This window comes from Petaurus breviceps, unplaced genomic scaffold, assembly GCF_028583685.1.
Source record: "Petaurus breviceps papuanus isolate PSGF00001 unplaced genomic scaffold, PetGlider_PUasm1.0 110, whole genome shotgun sequence".
In the NCBI taxonomy this organism is placed as follows: Eukaryota; Metazoa; Chordata; class Mammalia; order Diprotodontia; family Petauridae; genus Petaurus; species Petaurus breviceps.
The window spans coordinates 5,444,436-5,467,584 of NW_027185597.1; the positions used below are offsets into that span (position 1 = coordinate 5,444,436).

At 37.7% G+C, this 23,149-nt stretch overlaps 1 protein-coding gene across 1 annotated transcript in view; it reads left to right on the forward strand.

The window, feature by feature from the left end:
* The window catches only part of LOC138156879 (contactin-associated protein-like 2), a 2,167,135-nt gene that overhangs the window by 2,120,289 nt on the left and 23,697 nt on the right, over positions 1 to 23,149 (forward strand). Inside the window, exon 22 of the mRNA XM_069082365.1 lies at positions 7,380 to 7,610. Coding sequence (XP_068938466.1) covers positions 7,380 to 7,610 — 231 coding nt within the window. The remainder of the gene's footprint in view (positions 1 to 7,379; positions 7,611 to 23,149) is intronic.

A 23,149-nucleotide genomic window follows, 5' to 3' on the forward strand; every position in this document is an offset into this window, starting at 1 on the left:
AGATGAGCTGGGTTCAGGTGCTGACTCTAACACAAACTCTCTGTGTGACTAGGGACAAGTCGCTCGCTGAACTTCTTGCTTTAGGCAATTCTCTAAGGCTGTAAGTTGGTGAGAAGGTACCAGGCTTCACTGGAAAAGAATTTTCTGATCTGGAAGTTCTATCCATAATCCTTCTTAGGTGTGTCTATGTATGCATGTGCATATCTCTATAGGTGCACATTTATATACATAAACACACACATAGACACATATATACATGCATGCACGAAGACACTTCTGTACCTTTCTTGATAGATAAGCCTCAAAACTTTCTGCTGGTCTTGTCTGGTATCCAATTCAATGCATTAGAAAGGAACCTAGGAAAACCACTAGACTTCCTGACAGATTCCTAATAGTCTTGGCCACAGTTTATTACATTTTTCCAAAGACTAATTTTTTTTCTAAGTTAACTTATTCTTGCAGAAGTGCACACACAGAAGAAATTAAAAGTACTACAATCAACCAGTTTGGAAATGTTTGTGTGTTGTCTTCCATTTACACAGCAAGCAAATTAAAATGCAATGAGAGAAGGCTGAATGAAATCCAGTGAGTGAGAAGAAAGCAGTTTTCTTCCTGGGCCTCTGTATTTAATGCACCTATTTTCATAAAGCAAACAGCTGAGGCATATAGCTAAATTGACTTGCATTTGGAAATATAAAAAGAAGAAACCACTTAGCATAAAAACTGGCGAGATCTGCCCAGAATTTCCTTTCTAAGGGGAGAAAACAAAAGCCAAGGACTCAGCAATTTATGCTGTTTGACTGGCAGGCACAGTGAATTTTTGGAGTGCCTTTGTTACTTCCAGAGTGCCCTGTTCATTCATAGCCCTAGAACAGACTAAAGAATCTTTGCAAAGCCCTTGCCCCAGAAGGGCAGAAAAACATTTCTGGGCTCCAATCTGGTCTTCTTTTGAACACATGATATCAAATGTTCAAGAAAAATAGGAGAAATTCAGATATATTCAGGATGATGCTAAATATCTTGATGTTTACAAATATCTGGATAATTGAGTATTTAATTATTTTGTTCAGGCAATTTTGGCATCACATAATTACAGCATTGCAGTGGGTGATCTAAATGTAAAGAAACTATATATAAATATATATAATATATGTAATATACTTATTTAAAATATAATATATAATAAAACATATAATATATGCAAATATAAAGAAACTTTTACAAGATATCCCTAGTCTAAGTTTTTTTCTGATAGCATTTATATCACATTTTAATGTTTGCAAAGTGCTTTACCCATATTATTATCTCATTGGATCTTGCTTTGTACTTTGCTATTTTGGAACCTTAGCTTTTGACATCTGAGATTCAATTGAGACATTCAATTCCATATCTAGAGATGGAGGGGACCTCAGAGGCTTAGTCAAACCCACACATTTTATAGATGAGGAAACTTTGGCTCCTGGAAGTTAAATGACTTGCCCAGGGTCACTCATGTAGTAAGAGTCAGAGGCAAAATTTAAACCCAGCTCCTCACTTCTGAACACGGTGCTTTGTCCACTGTATCCCACTGCTGGTCTCTCCAGGAGCCCCAGCGCTAACAAGTTGTGAACACAGAGGGGGAGAGTGCGTTCTAAAGAGGTCAAAGAGAGAAAAGTGGAGAAGAATGACCTCAAAGATCATGTGGTACAGATTGAATTATTCAGCCTTGGAGGTCACTTCCAACTGAATCAAGATAACTGTGGCCAAATCAGACCATAATATAAACTGTCAGTTCAGTTCACCACAGCCCTTTCTTCTCACCTCTCACTAGCCTCCATTTAAGATAGGCCCTGTCCTAGCAAACTGGTCAGAGTTTTCAGGCATGCATCTGGTTTTCTGTGGTCCTACAACTTCTGTGTACATTTTGATTTCAGACTGGCTCTCCTAAGAATCACCAGAGGATTTAAGCCCATCAGTTTTAATGTTGATCCCCATATTTGATAAGAAACCTGATTCATGTTGGGAGACCATGGAGAGGGGAGGCAGTTATGGAATGGAAAAATGAAATGGAAAAATAATTGTAAAGCACTTATTACTATGTGTATGCCAAGCACCATGCAAAGTGCTGGGAATAAAATAAAATAAAAAACCAGATGTCCCTTGGTCTCAGGAGGTTCCCATTCTAATTGAGAAAGCCTAGGGATCCTTAGAATAGGCTATGGAGAAGGGGAGATCAAAATTTGGCAGGTGGTTTTCTGGGGAGGCTTGGGGGGGTCCTAGGGTATTACAATGGGCTCTAGAAATGATTGTGTCAAGATAAAAGGAAAAGAACAGTATTTTCAAAGATGGCCATATTCAGTAAGATGATAGGGTTTTTCAAGGTAACTTTTCAACTAGAGTTAATAGATGTTCTCCTGGTACCCAATATTAACCTGCCATTTTGTGCCCCTCCATTTTTACAATCCAGCATCCTGCCTCTTCATAAAAACCCACCTGAAAGACTTGGAAAACCAACCCAGGCCTACAATGGACTTTGTGGTCTCTGAATTCCTGTAACCCTTAACCCTGTAAAGTACCACGATCTAGCCCTTAATTATACCTTCCTACTGTTGTCCCATTCTTTCATGTAGTTAGGTACACATGTGTATGTGTATGAGTTACTTCTGCAAGGAAATTGTAAGCTGGTAGGAAGTGTGATTAGATTAGATAAGTTTATAAGATTAGATAACTTCTACAGCCCTTTAAACTCTGTAAGATTCCAGCCCCTTTGGTGTTTGCCCTCTTCTCTAACATTCATAAAATCAGTGTGATGGCTGATGAAGATGCGCTGCTTTTTGTATCCCACCCCTGAAATTCTATTCCAAAAGAAATTTTTTTTTTGCCTTTTTGGAGGGGGAAGGTAGGGCGATTGGGGTTAAGTGACTTGCCTAAGGTCACAGGGCTAGTTTTATGTTAAGTGTCTGAGGCTGGATTTGAACTCAGGTCCTTCTGACTCCAGAACCAGTGCTCTATTCACTGCACCACCTAGCCATCCCCCAAAAGAAATTTTGATCATAAACCTTAGAGTTGGGAGACAGAGCCTCATATCAGCAAGCCTCAGACGAATGTATCCCCTGGGATACTAAGCAAGAAAATACAGATAGGTTTAAATAGCCCCAAAGATAAAACAGCTCATTTTGAGGAGTCAGCTTCTCTAAATGTTTATAAGATCTCTGCAAAAAATGCTTATAAATTTACATGAGGCTTCTTGCGCCATTATGTCATTAATGGAGCTGACTTTATCATCTTCGTGTTTCTTGTTAAAAAGCTGCATCTTTTTTTTTCCATTTTCTTTGCTCCTAGCGCTCACGCCCGCTCATGCCTGTCACTTGGTATTCAACAACTGAATAGAAGAAGCCGGGAAGGGCTGCTAATGTGCTGGTGATAGAAGGGGCAACTTCTTAAAAGGATTGTCATCGGCATTTCATTTGAAGATTTTTTTTTTTACCTGTAACCTTGTCACTATTTGTTTGAATTGAATTTTTTTCTTTCTGGGGGCACACAGCAATATGAATAGAAAGCATTAACTCCCTAATTGCAGCCTGAACACATAAATTAAACCAGCGTTGTAATGTAGTTTTGATCTGTATTCTATAGAACAGAAATTTCCCCTCATCCCACACCCCCCAAAAAATAAAATATTCACACAATATATCTGATGCCCAAAGTATTTACTTAAGAGTAAGATGACATTTAATATTTAAGCTTTGTATGGAAATAACGTAAACCATTTTAAAGATGAACATGATTTACTGGTAATGAATTCAGATATACAGAGATGGTACAATTAGTTGTTAGATATGCTTGTAAAATATGGATTACCCACCCTCCCCCTTTCCCCAAAACAGGAATAAGCCCAACCGCAGTGCTACTGTAAGTGATACTGCCGATCTCGCTTTTGAATTAGCTTTCTACATTTTTCAGGGCTCTGTTATTATCTGGGTCATTAATGAAATGGGGTGGATGGCCTCAAACTCATCTCTAACAGACCTAGGGAGCCTTACTGTGCCAGCAATCCTTTGGATAGGGGGTAGAGATTTTTTTTTTTATTGTCACCGGCCCATAGGGAAAAGTTATATGATACTAAAAGGCAAATAAAACGAAATTTGATTTAATTGTTTGCTTATTATTGTTTATTATTGAGTTAGGGTTTGGGGGGAGGGGTAGGCACAGAGGGTGATACCATGGAGAACTGAGAGAGAAATAAAAATCATCCTAAGAACCTATTTTTAAAATAAAGGATGAGAAACTTAAAACTTTATTCAGTGAATACAAGAAAAAAATTTTAATGAACCCTTCAGTTCCATACAATGGCTAGTACAAGAAGAGGAATCTGAGACAAGAGAGAGAAAGAGACCCTTCGATTTCACAGAGCAATTTGCACCCTTATCCACTTGTGGATTATTTTATATTATAGTTAGTTGTCATGTCTCTGGACTAACTGCAAAGCTGCTCAGTTACCATTGGCAGGCAGGCCCTGCCTCCTTTAGTAGCAGGCCTGTCCTACTTAGGTGTCAAACCTGCTAGAAGTAGACCAAGGTCCTGAGACTAGCAATCTGATGAACCAATAGCTGATTAGCCAAGAGGCACTCAGGGATAGAGGAGAAACACAAAATTTAAGAGCTAGAAGAGACCTCAGAAACCCATCAAGCCAAAAAGTACTTGATAAAAAATCCCTCCTACAGTGTTTCCAGCAAATGGTCATCCAATTTCAGCATTAAGAACCCCAGTAAGAGAAAACCCACCACCTAAATCAACCATTCCACTTTTAGATAGCCCTAACTGTTAGTTAGGTGGTAAGCTGTCTATGTATCTAGGCTCACTTTGTCTTTACAGCTTCTACCCATTGCCGTTCAAGTAGAATCAGTCATATCCCAATCTGCTTCAAACCCTTGAAGATTGGCCTCATGTCCCCCAGTTGTTTTAAGGCAAAGTTATGTAGAATGAGGTCTTCTACCTGGGCTACTTCAGCGCTTCGGGATCAGTCCTGTGCCCAAGAAGCTCATAAGGGCTCATGCAGGACCCTCACCTTCTGGTAGGAGAGCTGTTAGACATGGTAGCCACAAACCTTCTAGTCTCACTGCTTGTTTACTAACAACCACAAGACAGACAGCCAAAAGCTTTAAAGAGATCACATTCCTAGACAGAATCTTGGGGGTTCTGCTGACCCATTGCTTTCAAATTCAACTTTCATTTTGCTTTTAAGTTTACAGTGCCTACCTATTTTCACTTCTACCATCTTTATAAAGTGGAAAGAGTTCTAGAGTTAGAGGATCTGGGTTCAAACCCCTGCCCGCCCAACACAGCCTGTGTTACATGGAACAAATCACTTAACCTCTCTGGGCTTAATTCCTCATCTTTAAACTATAGGTTGTTGGACTAGATGGCCTCAATCCCTTCCGTCATGATCTTTTGTGTTATCAGTGACTTGGAATAAGCTGAAAAAATTCCTTCCAGCTCCAGGTCTATTCTCCTTTGATCTACATCATTGCTTTTCTTCCCAAAGATATTCACACATGTGAACACATCTTTTTTCAAAAGATTTCTGGTATTCTACTGCTTCTTGTGGCTCCCTATCTATTTTACTACATAGAGGTACATTTGTGGGCAGAGGTGTCTGGATGTCTGATGTCTTCATGTAGGGAACTCTCACAGAGGAAGTTTCTTCTACCAGTGGAGACCGACATCTGTTTTACAACTTTAGTTCATTTGATGATGAATATTTCCCTTTCTCTTGTCCCAAAGGAGTAGATTTCTGGCTCTCAGTAAAAGAAGGAAGGAAGGAAGGAAGGAAGGAGGGAAGGAAGGAAGGAAGGAAGGAAGGAAGGAAGGAAGGAAGGAAGGAAGGAAGGAAGGAAGGAAGGAAGGAAGGAAAAGAGAGGAAAGGAAAGAAAGGAAAAAAGAGGAAAGGAAGAAAGGGAGAGATTGAGAGAGAAGAAGGAAGGAGAAGAAAGAAAGTAACAAAGAAAGAAAAGAGACTACATTAAACCTAGGATAGCTTTACTAATATCCTTTCCCCAGTAGGCAACATCACCTGCTGTGAATTACACATGTAAATACATAGTTATCCTGCTGTGCTGCACAGCACTTGATCTATTCAGTTCGAGTGGGAAAAGAATTAGCTTATAGCTTCATCCTTTGATGAAATGCAAATGTAATACTCCAAATAGCTATAATACCTTTCAATGATAATCACCTTGCTAATATAATATACCTGACTAGAATCCAAATGGAGATGATAACGTCTGAGATGTCACTTACCTATCTTGCACTGATGTAGAATAAGGAGCATGACATCTGCTCTCTTTGAAGCCTTCAGGGTTCATCTAAGACTGATTCCTGCTGGGTAACTGGGCCTTGGGGCCCAGCATAGCAGTGCATCAGGTGGGTATCCACCTGTTCTCTGCAGTGAGCTGAACAACACAGGGTTAAACTAACAGCTGTCATATTAATACAAACATTGTTTTACATGCCATTAATCATGGTATAGTGGAAAAAACGATGGATTTGGAATCAAGAAACCTAGATTCACTTCCCAGTTCTGCCACTTAACTAGCTGTGTGACTTTGGGAAAGTCTCTTAACCTCTCTGGGCCTCAGTTTTCTCATCAAAGATTGGTCTAGATATTCACTAAGACCCCTTCCTGCCATAACACTATAGGATCCCAATCCTCACTATGCCAGCTTTAAATGGTCGTACAGGGAGATATCAAGAAAGTAGAAGAAAATGTGAGTGTGGTTCATAATCTCATGCAAAACTGTATAGCACAGTTGGAAAGGTTTGCCTTCTGTCAAAAGGTACTTCTCAGGATTCATTCATACTCCAGATTTCTCAGTGTTATAAGGAAGGAAATGTTCTATTGTAGGTTAGAAAGCTTGCTGTTTTCAAACCAAAAATCTTTAAGGTGGAAAAGTGACAAAAGCACATAAAGGAACAGGAAATTAACCAATGGCTAAATTATAAGAGTTTCTTCAATAAACATGTTTCAGAGGGAAATACCAAGAAAGGAACAGGAAACAATCAGAATAAAGAGGGCGTTTATCCTTATCTATGTCATATTGCAATATCAGGAATCTGTAAATTAAATTTCAAAGGAAAGATTTATAATCCTGCTTGCTGTCACTTCTCTGGGAACTAGTTTTTAGGTAGATTGGGATCTTCTCATTATACCACATCTCTAATAAGCTATTTTGAAAACATATATCTATTTCTCAGTCATACTAAGTGATTAACATTGCATTGTAAAGAACATCTTCCAAGAATGAGTTTGGAGAAATAAGTACAAAACAAAAACACATAGTCTACTGATATAATAAATTGAGCTACTATTCTTAATTTCTCTTGTTTTTTCTTGCTTCTAGAAACAGGGAAGATCGATCAAGAAATACACAAGTATAATACACCAGGATTCACTGGGTGTCTCTCCAGAGTACAATTCAACCAAATTGCTCCTCTCAAGGCAGCCTTGAGACCAACGAACGCCTCTTCTCAAGTCCATATCCAAGGAGAGCTGGTGGAGTCCAACTGCGGAGCTTCCCCACTGACCATCCCACCCATGTCTGCTGCCACTGATCCTTGGCACTTAGATTCAGGTAAAGTCTTAGGAAATAATTAATACTACTACTTTTACTGGTAATAACAATACTATACAACAACAACAATAATAATTTATCTTTTTTTTTATCCAAACCCATGGTTTCATTAGCATAAGGAAACTAATTATATTGAAATATCTATTTGGTCATTTCAGTTATGTCCAACTCTTGATTACCCCATTTGGGGCTTTATTGGCAAAGATACTGGAGTGATTTGCCATTTCCTTCTCCAGCTTATTTCATAAATAAGCAACTAAGTCAAACAGGGTTAAGTGACTTGCCTAGGGTCACACAGTGTCTGAGGTCAGATTTGTACTCAGGAATATGAGTCTCCCTGATCCCAAACCCAGTGCTCTATCTACAGTGTCAATATTGAAATGTATATACCAAAATTAAAAAAAAAAAGGTCAACAGACCCAAAGTTAAGGACCCCTGTTTTAGGCTTTCAGATTATCTGAATAAATTGGCTTTCTCATCTTTTTTTTTCTTTTTCCCTTTGATGATTTGTAGTTGGATGGGATATGTGCTAGTACTGATAGAATTGGTTCAATATAGAACAGTGTTGAACCTCACCCACAGCTTCTCCTTTCACAATAACCCTCTCATAGCAAGCCCAGCCTGTTTTTATACCCAAGGTTGTCCTTGGGAGAAGAAGGAGATTCTTAACCAAATCAGCACTGCAGCTGATGAATCATAACATAGTCAACCTCAAATCACAGCTTTAAAATAAAATCATATTTTAAATGCATTCAAATGCTGGATATTTAAAGGTGAAAGAATTCCATTGCTGTGGTATCTCCTTAACTTTGAAAAATTACGTGTCTGCCTTTCCATCCCTGCTCTTACAAAGCTTGAGATGGGACGACCAGATCATGCTTCATTACACAGCTTAAATATCCAGAAAAATTTCATTGCCTTAATGAGACATAATTGATAGTTTTATTAGTAACAACAATGTGCATTTAATTTCTTTAACCATATACCAGACCTCCCATAGCATTTATTAATTTCATCCCATTGCGTTCAGTCATGGAGAGTGAAGCTGAGAAAGGAACTAGTTTGTTTGTCATTTTCAGAAAAGCTAATTTGTAGACCATGAATTTTAGTTTCATAAATTTAGAGCTGGAAAAAGCCATAGAGATCATTGAGTCTAATCCATTCATTTTACAGAAGAAGAAATGAGGCCCAGAAACATTAAGGGACTTACCCAGGGTCATTCAGCAAGTGTCAGGTGCAAGATTTTATTTCATGTCTTCCACCCTCCATTTCCAGCATGAAACAGAATATTTCTTTGTCCCTCACCTTTAGATTCACATAACATCATAAAAAGCACTCCATTTAAGCACTCCATAAAATGCTAATGGGCATTAATAAACACTTGTTTTTTTAACAATGGTATTAATTAGTTAATTTTGCTCCATTAGCTGATTTGAGCCTAGGAAAGTTTTCCTCCTGAGAAGTTAGGACAGAAAATACAAAACCAGAAATGACTAAAATGAGGAAAACCATGAATCAAAATTAGAAGGAATCCTCAGATAAGTGTCTTCCATCAAAAGACATCGTAAGATAAGAGGAAACAATTAATAGTCTTTTGAAATACACAGATGTTAACTCCTGCTGTTCATGTGAAAGAATAACAGAATGCAGTGGGTGCAAGACCATAAACATTGCCACAATGGCTGCCAAGAAACTAACTTTTTAAAGCATCTGATACCAAAACCCCTCTTCAGTTATGAGAGAGAAAGTTGAGTTTGATCATCTTTATTATAACTCCATTCACAAATTATTTTTCAAATCTTGTGAAATACAAATCAAGGTTATCAATACAGGTTACTTTCATGTCTTTTCAAAAAAGTTTAAATTTTATGCAAGGCATGTTTCAATTATCTGTATTGATAATAAAGACTCATGAAGGAAAAACTTCTTTGTGATAGCCAAATATACAATTCAACATACTATAGCCCAGATATGGATCTGGACCAGAATTGTACAAGATGCATCCACTGATATTTAAGTTATGACTCCTATGTAAAAAAATACCTATTTGCAAATAGGACTATCAGTCCTTCCCAAATTCAAAGATAACTGGTTAACTATGGAAGTGACTGGCAAAATACATGTAGTGATTTAAAGTTAACATATTTACTTTTATGTTTTCTCATTAACTCCCACTACCTGCCCACATTCTTAGCTCAGCCCTGAACAAGTATGATTGCCCAAAGAGTAATGTATTAACCTATTTCTTTGTTTTCTAACTTTTTGAGTACTTATCAAACATGTTCCAGTTTTGTTCCTACAATCTAATCAATGCAATTGCCAGGATTATGATCCCCAGGTTTTAATTTATGGAAGTTTTCCTACTGAGTGTGAAATCAAAGTCACAGGTCAGAATTCAAAATTATCCTTAGCATTTTCTTTTCGTTAATATTATTGTTGTGGTTGCTGCTAATAGCCCATTTATATAATATTTTAATGTTGATACATTAAATACATTATCTTGTTTGACCCTCAAAACAACCCTTGAAGTGGTTATTATCCCCACTTTATAGATAAGGAAACTGAAACTCAGAATGGTTAAATGACTTTCCCAAGGTCACACAGTTAGTAAGTGTCTTTGACAGGATTGGAACTCAGCTTATTCTGACTCCAAATACAGTGGTCTTTCCCCTTGATCACACTCTGCCTCTTCTGAAAGGTCAATGGGACAGGAGACATTTATTTAACAATCACTGAGGCAGGATGATTTGTTTGATAATATGATAGATTTTTTTTCTTCTTTTTTGGTATGTAGAAATATGGGGAAGGAGAAAAAGTCTAGTACAAATTCAGGAAGTTTCCCATAGCTACTTTAAATGGATCAGAGATTATGCTCCTTCCATTTGAATTCTGATTTGGGAAAAGGGATTTTCATTAGTTTTCCTCAATGAACCTATTAAAGACTGGATAATAATGGAGTTACATGAGTTAGAAAAGCATGGAATTCTTATTATCTGATTCAAAATCGACAAATTTTGCACACCAAAACACATACACATTTATGTTGATGTTCCCATGATGGGGAACACTAGCCATTACAGCTTATGGAAGGCCAGTGGTACCCTCCCTCCTCTTAGGGTTTAGGTGGGGGACTTTGAGTTCAAAATTTGATCTACATATTCCCTGGTATCATTTGGTTAAGCTTAACCACTTCTTTTCTTTGTTACAAGGAGGGGCTCATCTTTGGAAAGAGGAAAAGGATTTTCAGTCATATCCAATTCTTCACGACCTCATTTAGGGTTTTCTTGATAAAGATACTGAAATGATTTGCCATTTCCTTCTCCAGCTCATTTTACAGATGAGGAAACCAAGACAAACAAGGTTAAGTGATTTTCACAGGGTCACACAGCTAATAAGTGTCTAAGGCAAGATTTGAACTCAGGAGGATGAGCCTGCCTAACTCCAGTCTAGGACCTCTATCCTCTGAGCCACCTAGCTGCCCAAAGAGGAAAAGGACATATTGAGATTTTTTTGCCATATAAAAATAAAAACAAGATTAAAAAATAAAAAGATCAATGTGGTAAAGCAGAAAGAGTACTAGATTTAGAGTAAGAAGATCTGGATTTGAATACTTGGGCAAATCTCTGGGTTTTGATTCATCTGTAAAATGAAAAGGTGTAGGCTACATCAGAGGTGTTGTGAGACTCCAAGGATTTTGCAAACTTTAAAGTACTATAGAAATGATGCTGCTTACTATTATTTAGTCTACTGTCAGTAAACCTCCAGTCTGGTAATGATTTCATTCCGAGAGCCTTCTACTATACTCCTTCTGAGCTCAAGCATTGTTAATAGAGCAGTTACAGAAATATATTGGGAAATGTTTAGCAACTGTACTCTTGAGGGATTACAAGGAGAGGGAGGGGTCTGCTGATGCTTTAAGTTTCATTTGCATTATTACATTTTCTTAAGTCTAGACAATCCACAAAACAATAAACTAAGCCTTGATTTGTAGTGGTTGCCAATTTCCGAAGTGTAAATACTTACACTGAAAATTTAGCAATGTTTCACAAGCTGGTTGTTGCTGCCTCCAAACACCCCCTTGGACTAGAGGCTCTATATAAAGATCATTTTGATGCCCCAGCCTCATTTAATCAACATTTATTAAGGTCCCTTTCTAGCTCTAAACCCCATGATCAGGACACTAAAAGTCAAGATAACAAAAATGGAATTGAGGATAAATGTAAATCAGAAAATTCAGTCTTAGCAAAAAGCCTTTTAAAAAGAAATGTCATCCCATTGTTAGTGCTTCTAAATGAGAGTTAGCCACACCACAGGAGGAGTAAACTCCCACTTACAGTGTGACATTTATAGGTTACCATGACACCCATCGATGTGAGACCAAACTCTTGATTTCAAAAGCCCAGGATTTCTACCCCTTCCTCCTGCTACCACCAAGACCACTGTTATTAATTTTGTGCTAGTTGCGGGAGGAAGGAAGCAAAGGGTAGAGAGAGAAGCAGGTGCTCTGTGTCTAATGAAGAACAGACAAGCTCTTGGGTGCTACCACATCCAGTGAATGGATTATGTGGGTAAACTCTGCCAGGAGGATGTTGGTGGAAGACAGAGGTTTATGGAGGTACTGAAGGGATGAGCCTGGCTGGAGAGAGAAGGAGTTCAGTTAGGCATTCATTTTTCCCTAGGTTTGTCCCCAATTTCACCTCAAACTATTACCTACTCTCATTTGTAGCCAGCTAAGTGTTTGTGTAATCCAGACCCTTCCAGTTGCTATGGTGACTTTCAGCTGATGACAGAGCAGCTGTCTCCAACAAGTCCCATTGTTCACTGTGGCCTCACTCATGTGTAACAGGAATGTGATGGAAGGAGACTCAATGAGATTGAAATAAATCATTGCTCTGGGAGCTGATCCAAAGGCTGTGCCCTTCCCTTGTCACCTGTCAGTCCCTTCACATGACCCCTCCTCCCCACTGCCATCCCCAGGGGAAGATTACATTTGGATGACAAGTAGGCATCCGAGCTAGAAATGTCTTAGCTTGTCCATGAGGCACTGACAGGTGAGCAAGTGGGCCACCATTCTAGGCAGAGAAATACTAAAACCATCACTTTTTTTGTTGTGCCATGGGGGAATTGAGGGATTCTTCTATATGAAGACTTTCCTAAAGAATGGCCCTTTTCCAACCCTATTTGTGGATTTCCTGGGTATGAACTTCTAAATAGAATTGTGGTTCAATTTAAATCCTTGCCCAGGAGGAGAGGGATACCAGCAGAAATAACAGTGGCCGTGATACTGTCAGATAGAGAGCTTTTGTTGCTTACCCCTAGTTCCCTCCCTGTAATCAGTAAAGCTGGAAGGATTTTGCGCATATAAATGATTTGACTGAGTGCATTGAGCCCTTCATAGGAAAGGCACTGTGTGAATTCAAATGATAAATAAATGACCAATTACTCCCACTGTGACATTTAGTTTTATTAAAATCCTTTATTATTCTATGGATAGAGAATCATAAACTGTTAGTGCTTGAGCAGATCTCAAAATCAGCTAATCCTAGCTCCTTATTTTACAAACGAGAAAGAGGTAAGGTCCAAATAAGTTCAGTGGCTTGCTCAAGTTACTCAGTTGGTCGATTAACAAGCATTTATTAAGCACCTACTGTCTGCCAGGAACTGTGCTTAGCTCTGGGGGTGGAAAGAAAGGCAAAAGACACTCCTTACCTTCGAGGAGCTTAAAATTTAATGGAATCTATGTGTCAGGCACTGTGCAGATGCTGAGAATACAAAGACAAAATAGAAACAGTCACTGTCCTCAAAAAGAAAAGATAACTTGCAAAAAATAGAGGTCTATACAAAGTGCACACAATGCAGATACAAAATAACCTTGGAGCAGGAAGGGCTGCATGCTAGTGGTAGTGTGCAGGAAACCAGGGATTCCAAAGAGAGCATTGCAGAGATGAGGGAGGGAACAGAGAGAAATATCACGTGTGATGAAAAGCACCGAGGCCGGTAGGAATGGACAGTGCAGTGGGTATCAGGGATCTGGGGGTGATAAGACCAGAAAGGCAGCTTGTAGAGTTCTTTAAACACCAAACGGAGGAGTTTGCCTGTTGAGTGACTGAGCTCAGTCCATGCCTGGCATAAAGTTAGGATGTAATAAGGATTCTTGACTGACTTCTTCGTCTGGTACCCTGTTGTGCCACACCAGACCCCCGTTATTTACAATTATTTTCCTAGCGAAGTACAAATCAAGCCTTGGCAACTAAAATTGGATGAGATTTATTTTAATTTAACAAATATTTATTTAGTACCTGTTTGTTACTCACGTAAGAAGCACCATTCCATGCTAGACGATGTTGTGGTTGTTTTTCAGTCATTTTAGTCACGTCCAATTCTTCACGACCCCAGTTGAGGTTTTCTTGGCAAAGATACTGCAGTTCATTTTGCAAGTGAGGAAGTGAGCCAAACAAGGTTAAGTGACTTACCCAGGATTATACAACTATACTAAATGTCTGAGGCCAGATTTGAACTCATGATGATGAGCTTTCCTGATTCCAACCCTCTATCCACTGTGCCTCCTAGCTGCCCAGATTAGAGAAGATCCAATCCCTGGAGTCAGGAAGACCTGAGTTCAACTCCAGTCTCAGACACTTACTAGCTGTGTAACCCTGGGCAAGTCACTTAACCCTGTTTACCTCATTTTCCTTATCTGTAAATGAGCTGGAGAAGGAAATAGCAAATGACTCCAGTATTTTTAACTTTAAATGGGGTCTTGAAGAGTTGGACACAACTGAACAACACCACTCACTCCAGGTTCACCATAATTTCCACCAGCGGTCTTCTCACATATAATCTAACAATTAAGTATAATATGAGGTAGAATATGGGGTTTTACTAACAATCCAGCAACATAGGAAAAAAAATTATTCATCATAACTAGATATGTGGTTCATCCCACATAAGCGAAGTTAGTCCAACCTCAGAAAATCAACATATGTCATATAAATTAAAACTTAGACCATGTCATAATATCAGTAGATGCAGAAAAGGTCTTTGTAAAAGTCGCACTATATTCCTGATAAATACAATAAATAGAACAGTCTTCTTCAATACAATTTGTAAAAATCTAGCTTAAGCAAAGAGACAACACAAGGGGCAATGGAGAAATACGGTAACCATCGCCATTAAAAACAGGCACAGAACTAGAATGCCAACTTTCACAACTTGTAATAGCATAGGGAAAAGAGATTTAAGAGATTAATATTGAAAATTAAGAGGTGGAAATATTATTATTACAGAGTCAGCCAGGGGTAATGACATACTTGGAGTCAGGAAGAGCTAGATTCAGAAGCAACTCCAGACACTTAGAGATTGTGTGGCCTTCAGCAAGTCATTTTCTTAACCTTGGTTTCCTAATCTGCAAAACAGGGATAACAATGGCACCTATCTCACCAGTTGTGTTGAGGATCAAGTGAACTAAAGTGCTTTGCAAACCTTAAATATGTAAGATTATATTAATAATCAACTGGGGTGGCTAGGTGGTGCAGTGAGTAGAGCACCAGCCTTGGAGTCAGGAGGACCTGAGTTCAAATCCAGCCTCAGACACTTAACACTTACCAGCCATGTGACCTTGGGCAAGTCACTTAACCACAACTGCCCTCCGAAAAGCAAAAAAAAAAAACCATTAAAAATATATATTAATAATCAACTAACCAATCACCAAGGATTTATTAAGCACCTACTATATTCCATGTGCTATGCTAAGCCCTGGAGATACAAAGATAAAAAATGAAACAAGCTCTGTCTGCTCTCGAGAAACATATCCAGTTGGGGAGAGACTATTTACATTCATACATATATATGTGTGTACACATGTATGCATATGTGTCTATATGTTCACATGTGATGCATATATGTGATATACAGGATGAATGTGATTTAATCACAGTGTGATTATCAAATAATTGTTGATTTATGCAAAAATATATTTGACCTATTTAAGGATACAGTAAAGTTATAATGATTAAAATAAAGGAAGACTTCAATGATTGGAGGGACATTAAAATTCATGCATGTATTAGTTCAAAATCCTAAAATTGGCAATACTACCAAATTAATTACATATTCATTACAATATAAATGAAAAACATCCAAGTTTTTCTTCATAGAGCTGTATACATCAGAATTAAATATTTCTAGAAAAACAGAGACAAGAGCTCTAGAGAACACACTGGAGGGAAAAAAAACTGAATAAGGCAGACTTGTACTTCCCAAAAAAGGAACTATTAGGGATAAGATAGTTGTCCTTCATTACTTTAAATTTTAAAAATAGTTTTTGAACTTAAGAAATAATATAATGAAAAGAAAAAGAACAGATTACACAAAATATGGAAAATATAAAAGATTTTGAGATCTAAAATATGTTTGTGGGAACCTTTAAAAACAAAGCCCATTCCTTGGAGGAGAAATCTTAAAGCAATATGAAGACTGTTTAGGAAAGAAGGAATACAAATTGTTAATTACCACTTGAAATAATGTTCAATTTCACAAGTGATCAAAGTGATACAAATCAATACATCTCTGGCATGCCAGCTCATACCCACCAGATGGGCAAAAATTATTTAAAGCAATAAGACAGTGTTAGTGAGTTGTGAAGAAATAAGTACACCCATTTCATTGATGGTAGAATTGCAATCTTGCAGACTCTTTTGGAAAGTGGTTAGGCAATGAACAGTAAAAGGCATAAAAATCATAAAACCCTTTGATCCTGTGATTCCATTGTTGGAAATATAAAAGTTACCAAAAGGGAAGAAAGAACTCTCAGTTCAAAGATTTTTATAGCAGCATTACTTGTATTAAAAGAAAAAAAAAAACTAGAAGTAATCTAAATATCTAACAATAGGAGAATAAATAAATTCTGGTACTCTAATGCAGCAGAGCACTATAATGCAAGAATGATAGATAAGTGGAAGGAACATAAAGAAACTAGAAGAAAAGTTATAAAATAAAGCTAACTGAAAAAAGCCGAGTCAGAAGACTAGAATATATACTATAACCATAGGAAATAAAAAGTCAGTGGGAGTGAAGAAAACTTGATGTTTAGCACTGAAAAATTATAACATTTTAGCCACTAATATTCATTTATTAAAATGTAAAGCATTGACAAGCTAGTTTGTTTCTATTAATGCTTAATAATAAATCATTATTAAATGGGAGGTTTTAAAATGAGCATAAATTTAACTCTTAAATGTAAATTTGTAAATATTCATTTAAACATAGCTTACAACCTTTCAAAAAGAATCAAGAGCAAGGTACGTTATCTCAAAAAATTTTCACACTTCATATTCTGAAATGTTTTCCAGAAATTCAGCAATGCATTTAAACTTTGTGACTTAAATCAGTAGATTTGTGATTGTCATTCTGCCATTATAATCACTAAACCAGAAAGGACAAAATGGACAAAAGTAATCATAGGACTTTGAATTTGTATAGTACCGTTAATTTCTCAAAGTACTTCTATACATTATAGTAAAAATAATAATAGCTAACATTCCTGTAGCATTTACAGGTTTACAAAGCATTTAAAAAACATTTTCTCATTTTATTCTCATGACCTTACAAACTGTGTCTAAATAAAGGTGGAGTGACTTGCCCAAGGTCTTATGGCTAGTAAGTGTTGGAAACTGGATTTGATCACAGGTCTTCCTGACTGGAGGAACAACAAGCAATCCACTGTGCCACTTAGGTGCCTAAATTATATCTTATGCATTTTTTACTGTGATGGGTTGGAATGGTGGTTTTATTTATAATATATGTAAAATTAATCTATACTATCACAAAAGTAATCTATAGTATCACTATAGGATAAATCAAAGTAATCACCACTAACTGATTTAAAAGTTATTTCTTTTCATAATTTGTATATATGTATGAATATATGTATATATCACTTTTATCATATATAGTATTGGATAAATAGATATAAATTCACATAGTATATAGTGACAAATAGTATATCTATACTTGTAAAATTGTCTGAAATAGGAAGGTCTGAGGCACAATATTTCCTAGTAAAATGATTTAAGTTAGCAAGGTCAACTATTGCCAATGAAATCTAGTTGTGGAACTCCTCAGAGGTCAGAGACAAAGGAGTGATTTACAGAGCTTATTTTTATAACAGAAAAGAGGAGTTTAAAATTACAGCAATCTTAGGAAACTTGTTTTGAACATAATTCAGTGGGACAAGGCAGGTCATCTGACTGGTTCGCTTCTCCCAGGCTTTCTTAACCCAAATTCCTATTGTTGACAACACTGGATTGTTGTTATCAAATCTGATTTTCTATCAGATTAGGGCCTATGTCTATCAACTTGTCTGTCAAAGGGAGATTGTCTTAGAAATCTTTGCCCTGCAGCTGTCAGGAAAAGGGGGATGTAAGACTGGGAAAGAAAAACTTCACCTTTAATTAATATTCCCACTAAGAGAAATTTGTGGTTTGTAATTGGTAAACTAGCAGTCAATGCCATCCTCCAGCTGCTAGAAAGGGAAACAACCTTAGAAGATTCTATTATTTAACTTATTATTATTCTATACCTATAAAGATATATTTCTTACTCTATTAAATGATAAAGTCAGTCTATCTTTTCCCTAAATCTATAGATATTATTCAAGCTGAAAGGAATGTCTGTGCTGGTTTAGCTGTTAAGACTAACTGTTTGTGAAGAAGGGAACTGAATTCTTCAGTCAAACTGAAAATAAATCAAAGTAATCACTACTAACTGATTTAAAAGTTATTCCTTTTCATAATTGGTATGTAAGTATGAATGTATGTATGTATCACTTTTATCATAGATAGTATTGGATAAATAGATATAAAAGAGCTAAAGCTGGTCCAGAGCAAGGGTTGGGGAAAAGGTGTCACTTCTGTTTCAGGGCACCAACATGAGAGATTGTACACCTCCCACCCAGTGAGACTTTACACCTGTTAGTCTCAGCATGGTGACCATAAGGTGGGTGTGACCCTTCCAGAAACGAGAATCCTAGGGGACAACCCCAATCACCTCTTTCTAGTTATGGCTCTGATTATTCCTCTTTGCAAATAAAAAGACTAAGTCCCAGAGAGGTTAAATTCATTCATTCGTTCATTTATTCATTCATTGATCATCTGGTTCAGGTCCAGATTGTTTGGATCCTGGACAGGGTTGGGGCTGCCTGGATTCTGCATAGAGCCTTTCTTCAGCAGTGGCCAAAGCTCAAGGGCCACTCTACCATGAGACCTTGATGTGTGACTTTCTCCCATTTCAGAAGTCTGCTTTGTGCAATACCTTCCTTGTACTGAGACTTGTTTATGTTCAGGCTCCCAGGAGTTATCCTTTTGTGCAGTGTTTTATTGAATACAGGGATTTATAACTGGTTCTCTTCATTAAAAAAAAAAAAAAGAACTTGATGTATTTTTAAACCTGAACTCTAGTTTGCAGAGAATTTAGGATCCTCTATATCCTAGAATGCCACCATTTTCCTACAGTCCCTCTCTGCCCAAAGGAATGTAAATTTTGATCACTGAAACCTCTCAAGATATCTTGGGGTTTACAGCTAGACAGCTAGATTTCTTTCTTAAGGACTATTCATTAAACCCAAATACCTCTGACTTTCATTGATTGGTCGACAATAGGTCCCAGTCCAAGCCCAGGGTCATTGTTCAGGCTCTGGTTGCTCAGAGCAAATGTAAATAGCAATTGTTTCTGTTTTGGCCAGAAATCCTGAGGGTCTTCTCCTCCCAGATTGATATTTTCTTTGACCAGGTAACAGAAGCCATTCTTTGCCTGATTTCTTAACTACCTTTAATCACTGAATGGACATTGCCTCAGACAAAATGACATTTGGGAAAGATCTTAACTTTAAAAGGCCAAGGCCCCCCACTGCATCCAGGGCCAGATCCTGTCATCTTGATCTATATCCTGCCACTGAACCTACATGACTCCGGAGGAGAAAGTGAGGCGAGTGACTTTGCACAGCCCTGCCTCACTTAAATCCAATTCACTTGCAAGTCACCTCACCTTCCTGATGTCATGGTCCTCTTTGAGAGCAAAGGACAAACAACAACATTTATCATACACTAATTGCGTACCTGCTGTGTAGAAGGCACACTTGCTGACCATCCCACTTAAGATCTGCATGACCTTAGTCAATGTATTTAATCTCTAGAAACAGCAGTTTCTTCATTTGTGAAGTAAGAGCACTCACTGTATTGGTGACTTCTAAAGTCCCTTCCTGTTCTAAATCTAGAAGGCCATGTTGAAACAGGTAGTAGCAAGACCAAGATGAGATTCTGCAAGTCTGCTGCTTTCAAAGTATTTTTCTCTCTTTTTCTCCTCCTTTTAGTATCTCTTTTAAACTTAAATAGTAAATTTATTTCAGGTTAGGGTTATGTGAACTATCTTATAATATGTTTTGTCTTCTTATATCATTTTTTAAAGTAAATAACTTATCACAAAGAAAGCTATATGCCCTACATACATACAAAATCCTTAATAGGAAAATATATTTTTCGGGTTTTGAGCTAAACACAATTTATCTACCAGGCTCAGAGTTCTGATAGCATGAAAGAAAAAAAGGATTTTTTACATTGTTGGAACTAAAAATAGATAATCATTTTTCTAAAGAAACTCTCTAGGATTATAAATTATTAATTTTAGACTTAGAGCTGGAAAGGATCATAGAGGCCATTGAGTCCAGATGCTTCATTTTACAGATGAGGAAACTGAGGAACAGAGAAATCCAATGATTTGGCCAGGGCTACAAAGCAAATAAGTATCTGAGGCAGGATTAGAACTTATCTTTCTGACTTCAAATTCAGTACTCTACTGACTTTACCACATAGCTCCCTTTAATTAATGTCATTATCCCAGAATCACCTCTCTGAACAGCACCAGAAAATTATCATGAGTAAAGGATAATTGGCCTCCAAAGGTGTTTTCTGATGGCTATTAGCCATTCCACCTGAGAGCAAAGCAAGTTGTCTTTTGAAATCCTATTTTGCCAAAGGTTAATTCAAATACAGAAAAGTTCAAAAGACAGCCAGAATATTCATTAGACAGCCTTCTTGTTCAGTTTTCCGAAGTCTGACCTCTTGGAAGAAAAGACATTTTCTTGGGATTCAAGTTGGCAATTTAACATTTGCTGCAAATGCATCTGAAAAGAGCATTTCACAACTAAGTGCCCATTGGTTATATATCAAGAGACTTAAAATACACCGAGAATTAATTTTTAAAAGCACTTTGGGCTTCCTCGTATTCCCTGATGAATGTACCACATAGAAGACCCAAGGTCATCCTATCATCAGCATAAGATTCAAGGACACTCTCCTTTGGTCACAGTGACCTTCTTCATCCAATGACCTCTGAAAAACCAGTCACCAACAGAACCGGTGTTAGCCCTTTACCTGTAAGAAGAAAGTCATCTTAAAACCCTGACGGACCCAGCTCACAGGCAGGAGGCTATATTCCTACAGCCCAGTCACTAGATGAGGTATCCATACCCTAAATCTAAGGATAAAATTTTCTGCAAGTTGAAATATAGATGATGTAGAGGAAGATGAAAAGATTCATAAAATTATTATATTATTCATTTTTCGGCCCTGGAAGAAGCTTGATGATTAAAGAGAACATCTACCTAAGACCCAAGAGTATCCAACTGCTTTACAGATAGCCTATAAATTTTTACTGATAGAGTAAAAGGATACCCTTTTACCTTCTCGTTTCCTCGAGCCATTTATGCACAACTTTTCCTTCTCACAAATAGTTCCATTCATCTCCTGTCAAGATATTAGGGTGACAAGGATGTTGGTGTTCACCTTACCCCCAAGCTATGAATTCTGAAAGTTTAAAGCATTTCCAGAGAGTCATATAATGCCCCATGGAATTCTGGTGGTGCGCTTGAGAGAGAGGAGTCTGAGAATGAAGAGAATAACACCCCTGGAGAGATTCTGGTTTTATATATCTCAGGCCCTAGTAAGAACCTGCAATTCATCGTGATTATGAAGCAGTTAAGGAGAAGTCTTTACAAGTGAATAGATTTGATTTTTTCATTAAAGTGGCTTTCTCTTCTTACTGACAACTTTTTCCTTAATCACACTCTCCTCAGGAACCAAAGACAATTTTCAGGGATAAAAATTTATTCATAATGCCTGACTCTTGGTCCATTGCCTCAAATACTAAGAAATACAATTGTATTTGCATAGAAATATATTTGGAAATTATAGCAATATAAAGATTCAGCTTCCAGCCCATTATGTATAAGCTGGAACTGGGACCACTTTTTGGTTATATTCAAATGTATCTATGATCTAATCAACTAGTGCCCTCCCTCCCTATCTTTTATTTATTATTTTCTCCATCTATATATGTACATACTATCCGCCCTTGCCTCAGCAGAATGTAATTTCCAAGTGAATAGGGATTATTTCATTCTTCTTGTTTCTTTACTGCCTAGCACAGTGCCCGGCACTTCGTATTACTTAACTATCTATGGAATGACTAATCAATATGAGTGTTTCTTCCCGTGATCTCAGTCACAATCTATCCATGCCTGCCCTTCTTGTGCTGCTCTTGCCCACATCCTCTCCATTTGTCCTTACAGGGTCTACCAGGGGTGGGGAACCTGCGGCCTCCAGGCCACACGGGGCCCTTAAGGTCCTCACATGGTGCCCTTTGACTGAATCCAAAAGACACAGCACAAATCCCCTGAGTGTGCTAGGAAGAATGAATATACATAATGCTAACTCATGTTTTTAAAATGACCTAATCTTAATGTATCCTACTCATACAATATTGTGTCTAAAAATTAAAGGTAATTTAGATTATTTCACTACAGTCCCTCAAATCTTACCCATACCTTATGGTATAAAGGAACCAGCCCTGGTATTAGGCCTTGCTGTCACCTTCCCAGAACACTAGCTCCTTCTTTCCACGTCAGCCTAGAAGACTTTGAACTTTGCTCTTAAGACTAAAAGTGTTTACTTTTCATTTCTCTCTCCTGCTTTCTAAAATCCAACTGGAGGCAACCAGCTTCCTAGGCCTCCAAGGTCCCCCAAGCATCCTAGTCCTTTGGATTCCCAGATATACCATATCCAAGTGCAGTCTCACATTCATCTCCTTTATTACCACTAGCTCCGGGCACAACTTCCTTCCCACTGCTCTAAGCAGGGGCATCAATCTTTCCTGTAGCCCCAAAGAATAGATTCATCCCTCCCAGTAAACCCTTAAATTAAGTTTGGTAGTTAGGCACCTGGGCTCTGGATTAGGCTCCTGAGTCTAACCTTCCAATCACTTTTAGCCAATCAGGAAGCATTCTAATGTCATAATAGGGTTTTGCTCCGTTATTCATATGACTAATTGATGGCTTAGGTAATGAATTTTCCTTCTTTCTGACAAAGGTGTAAAAAAGAAAATCAAAGCAGGTGAATATGACAGAGAGAAGCAACAATACATAGTGACTATAGAGATAGCCTTGGTTTGAGCCAGGTTCAAATTGTAACCTCCACCACATACTAGCT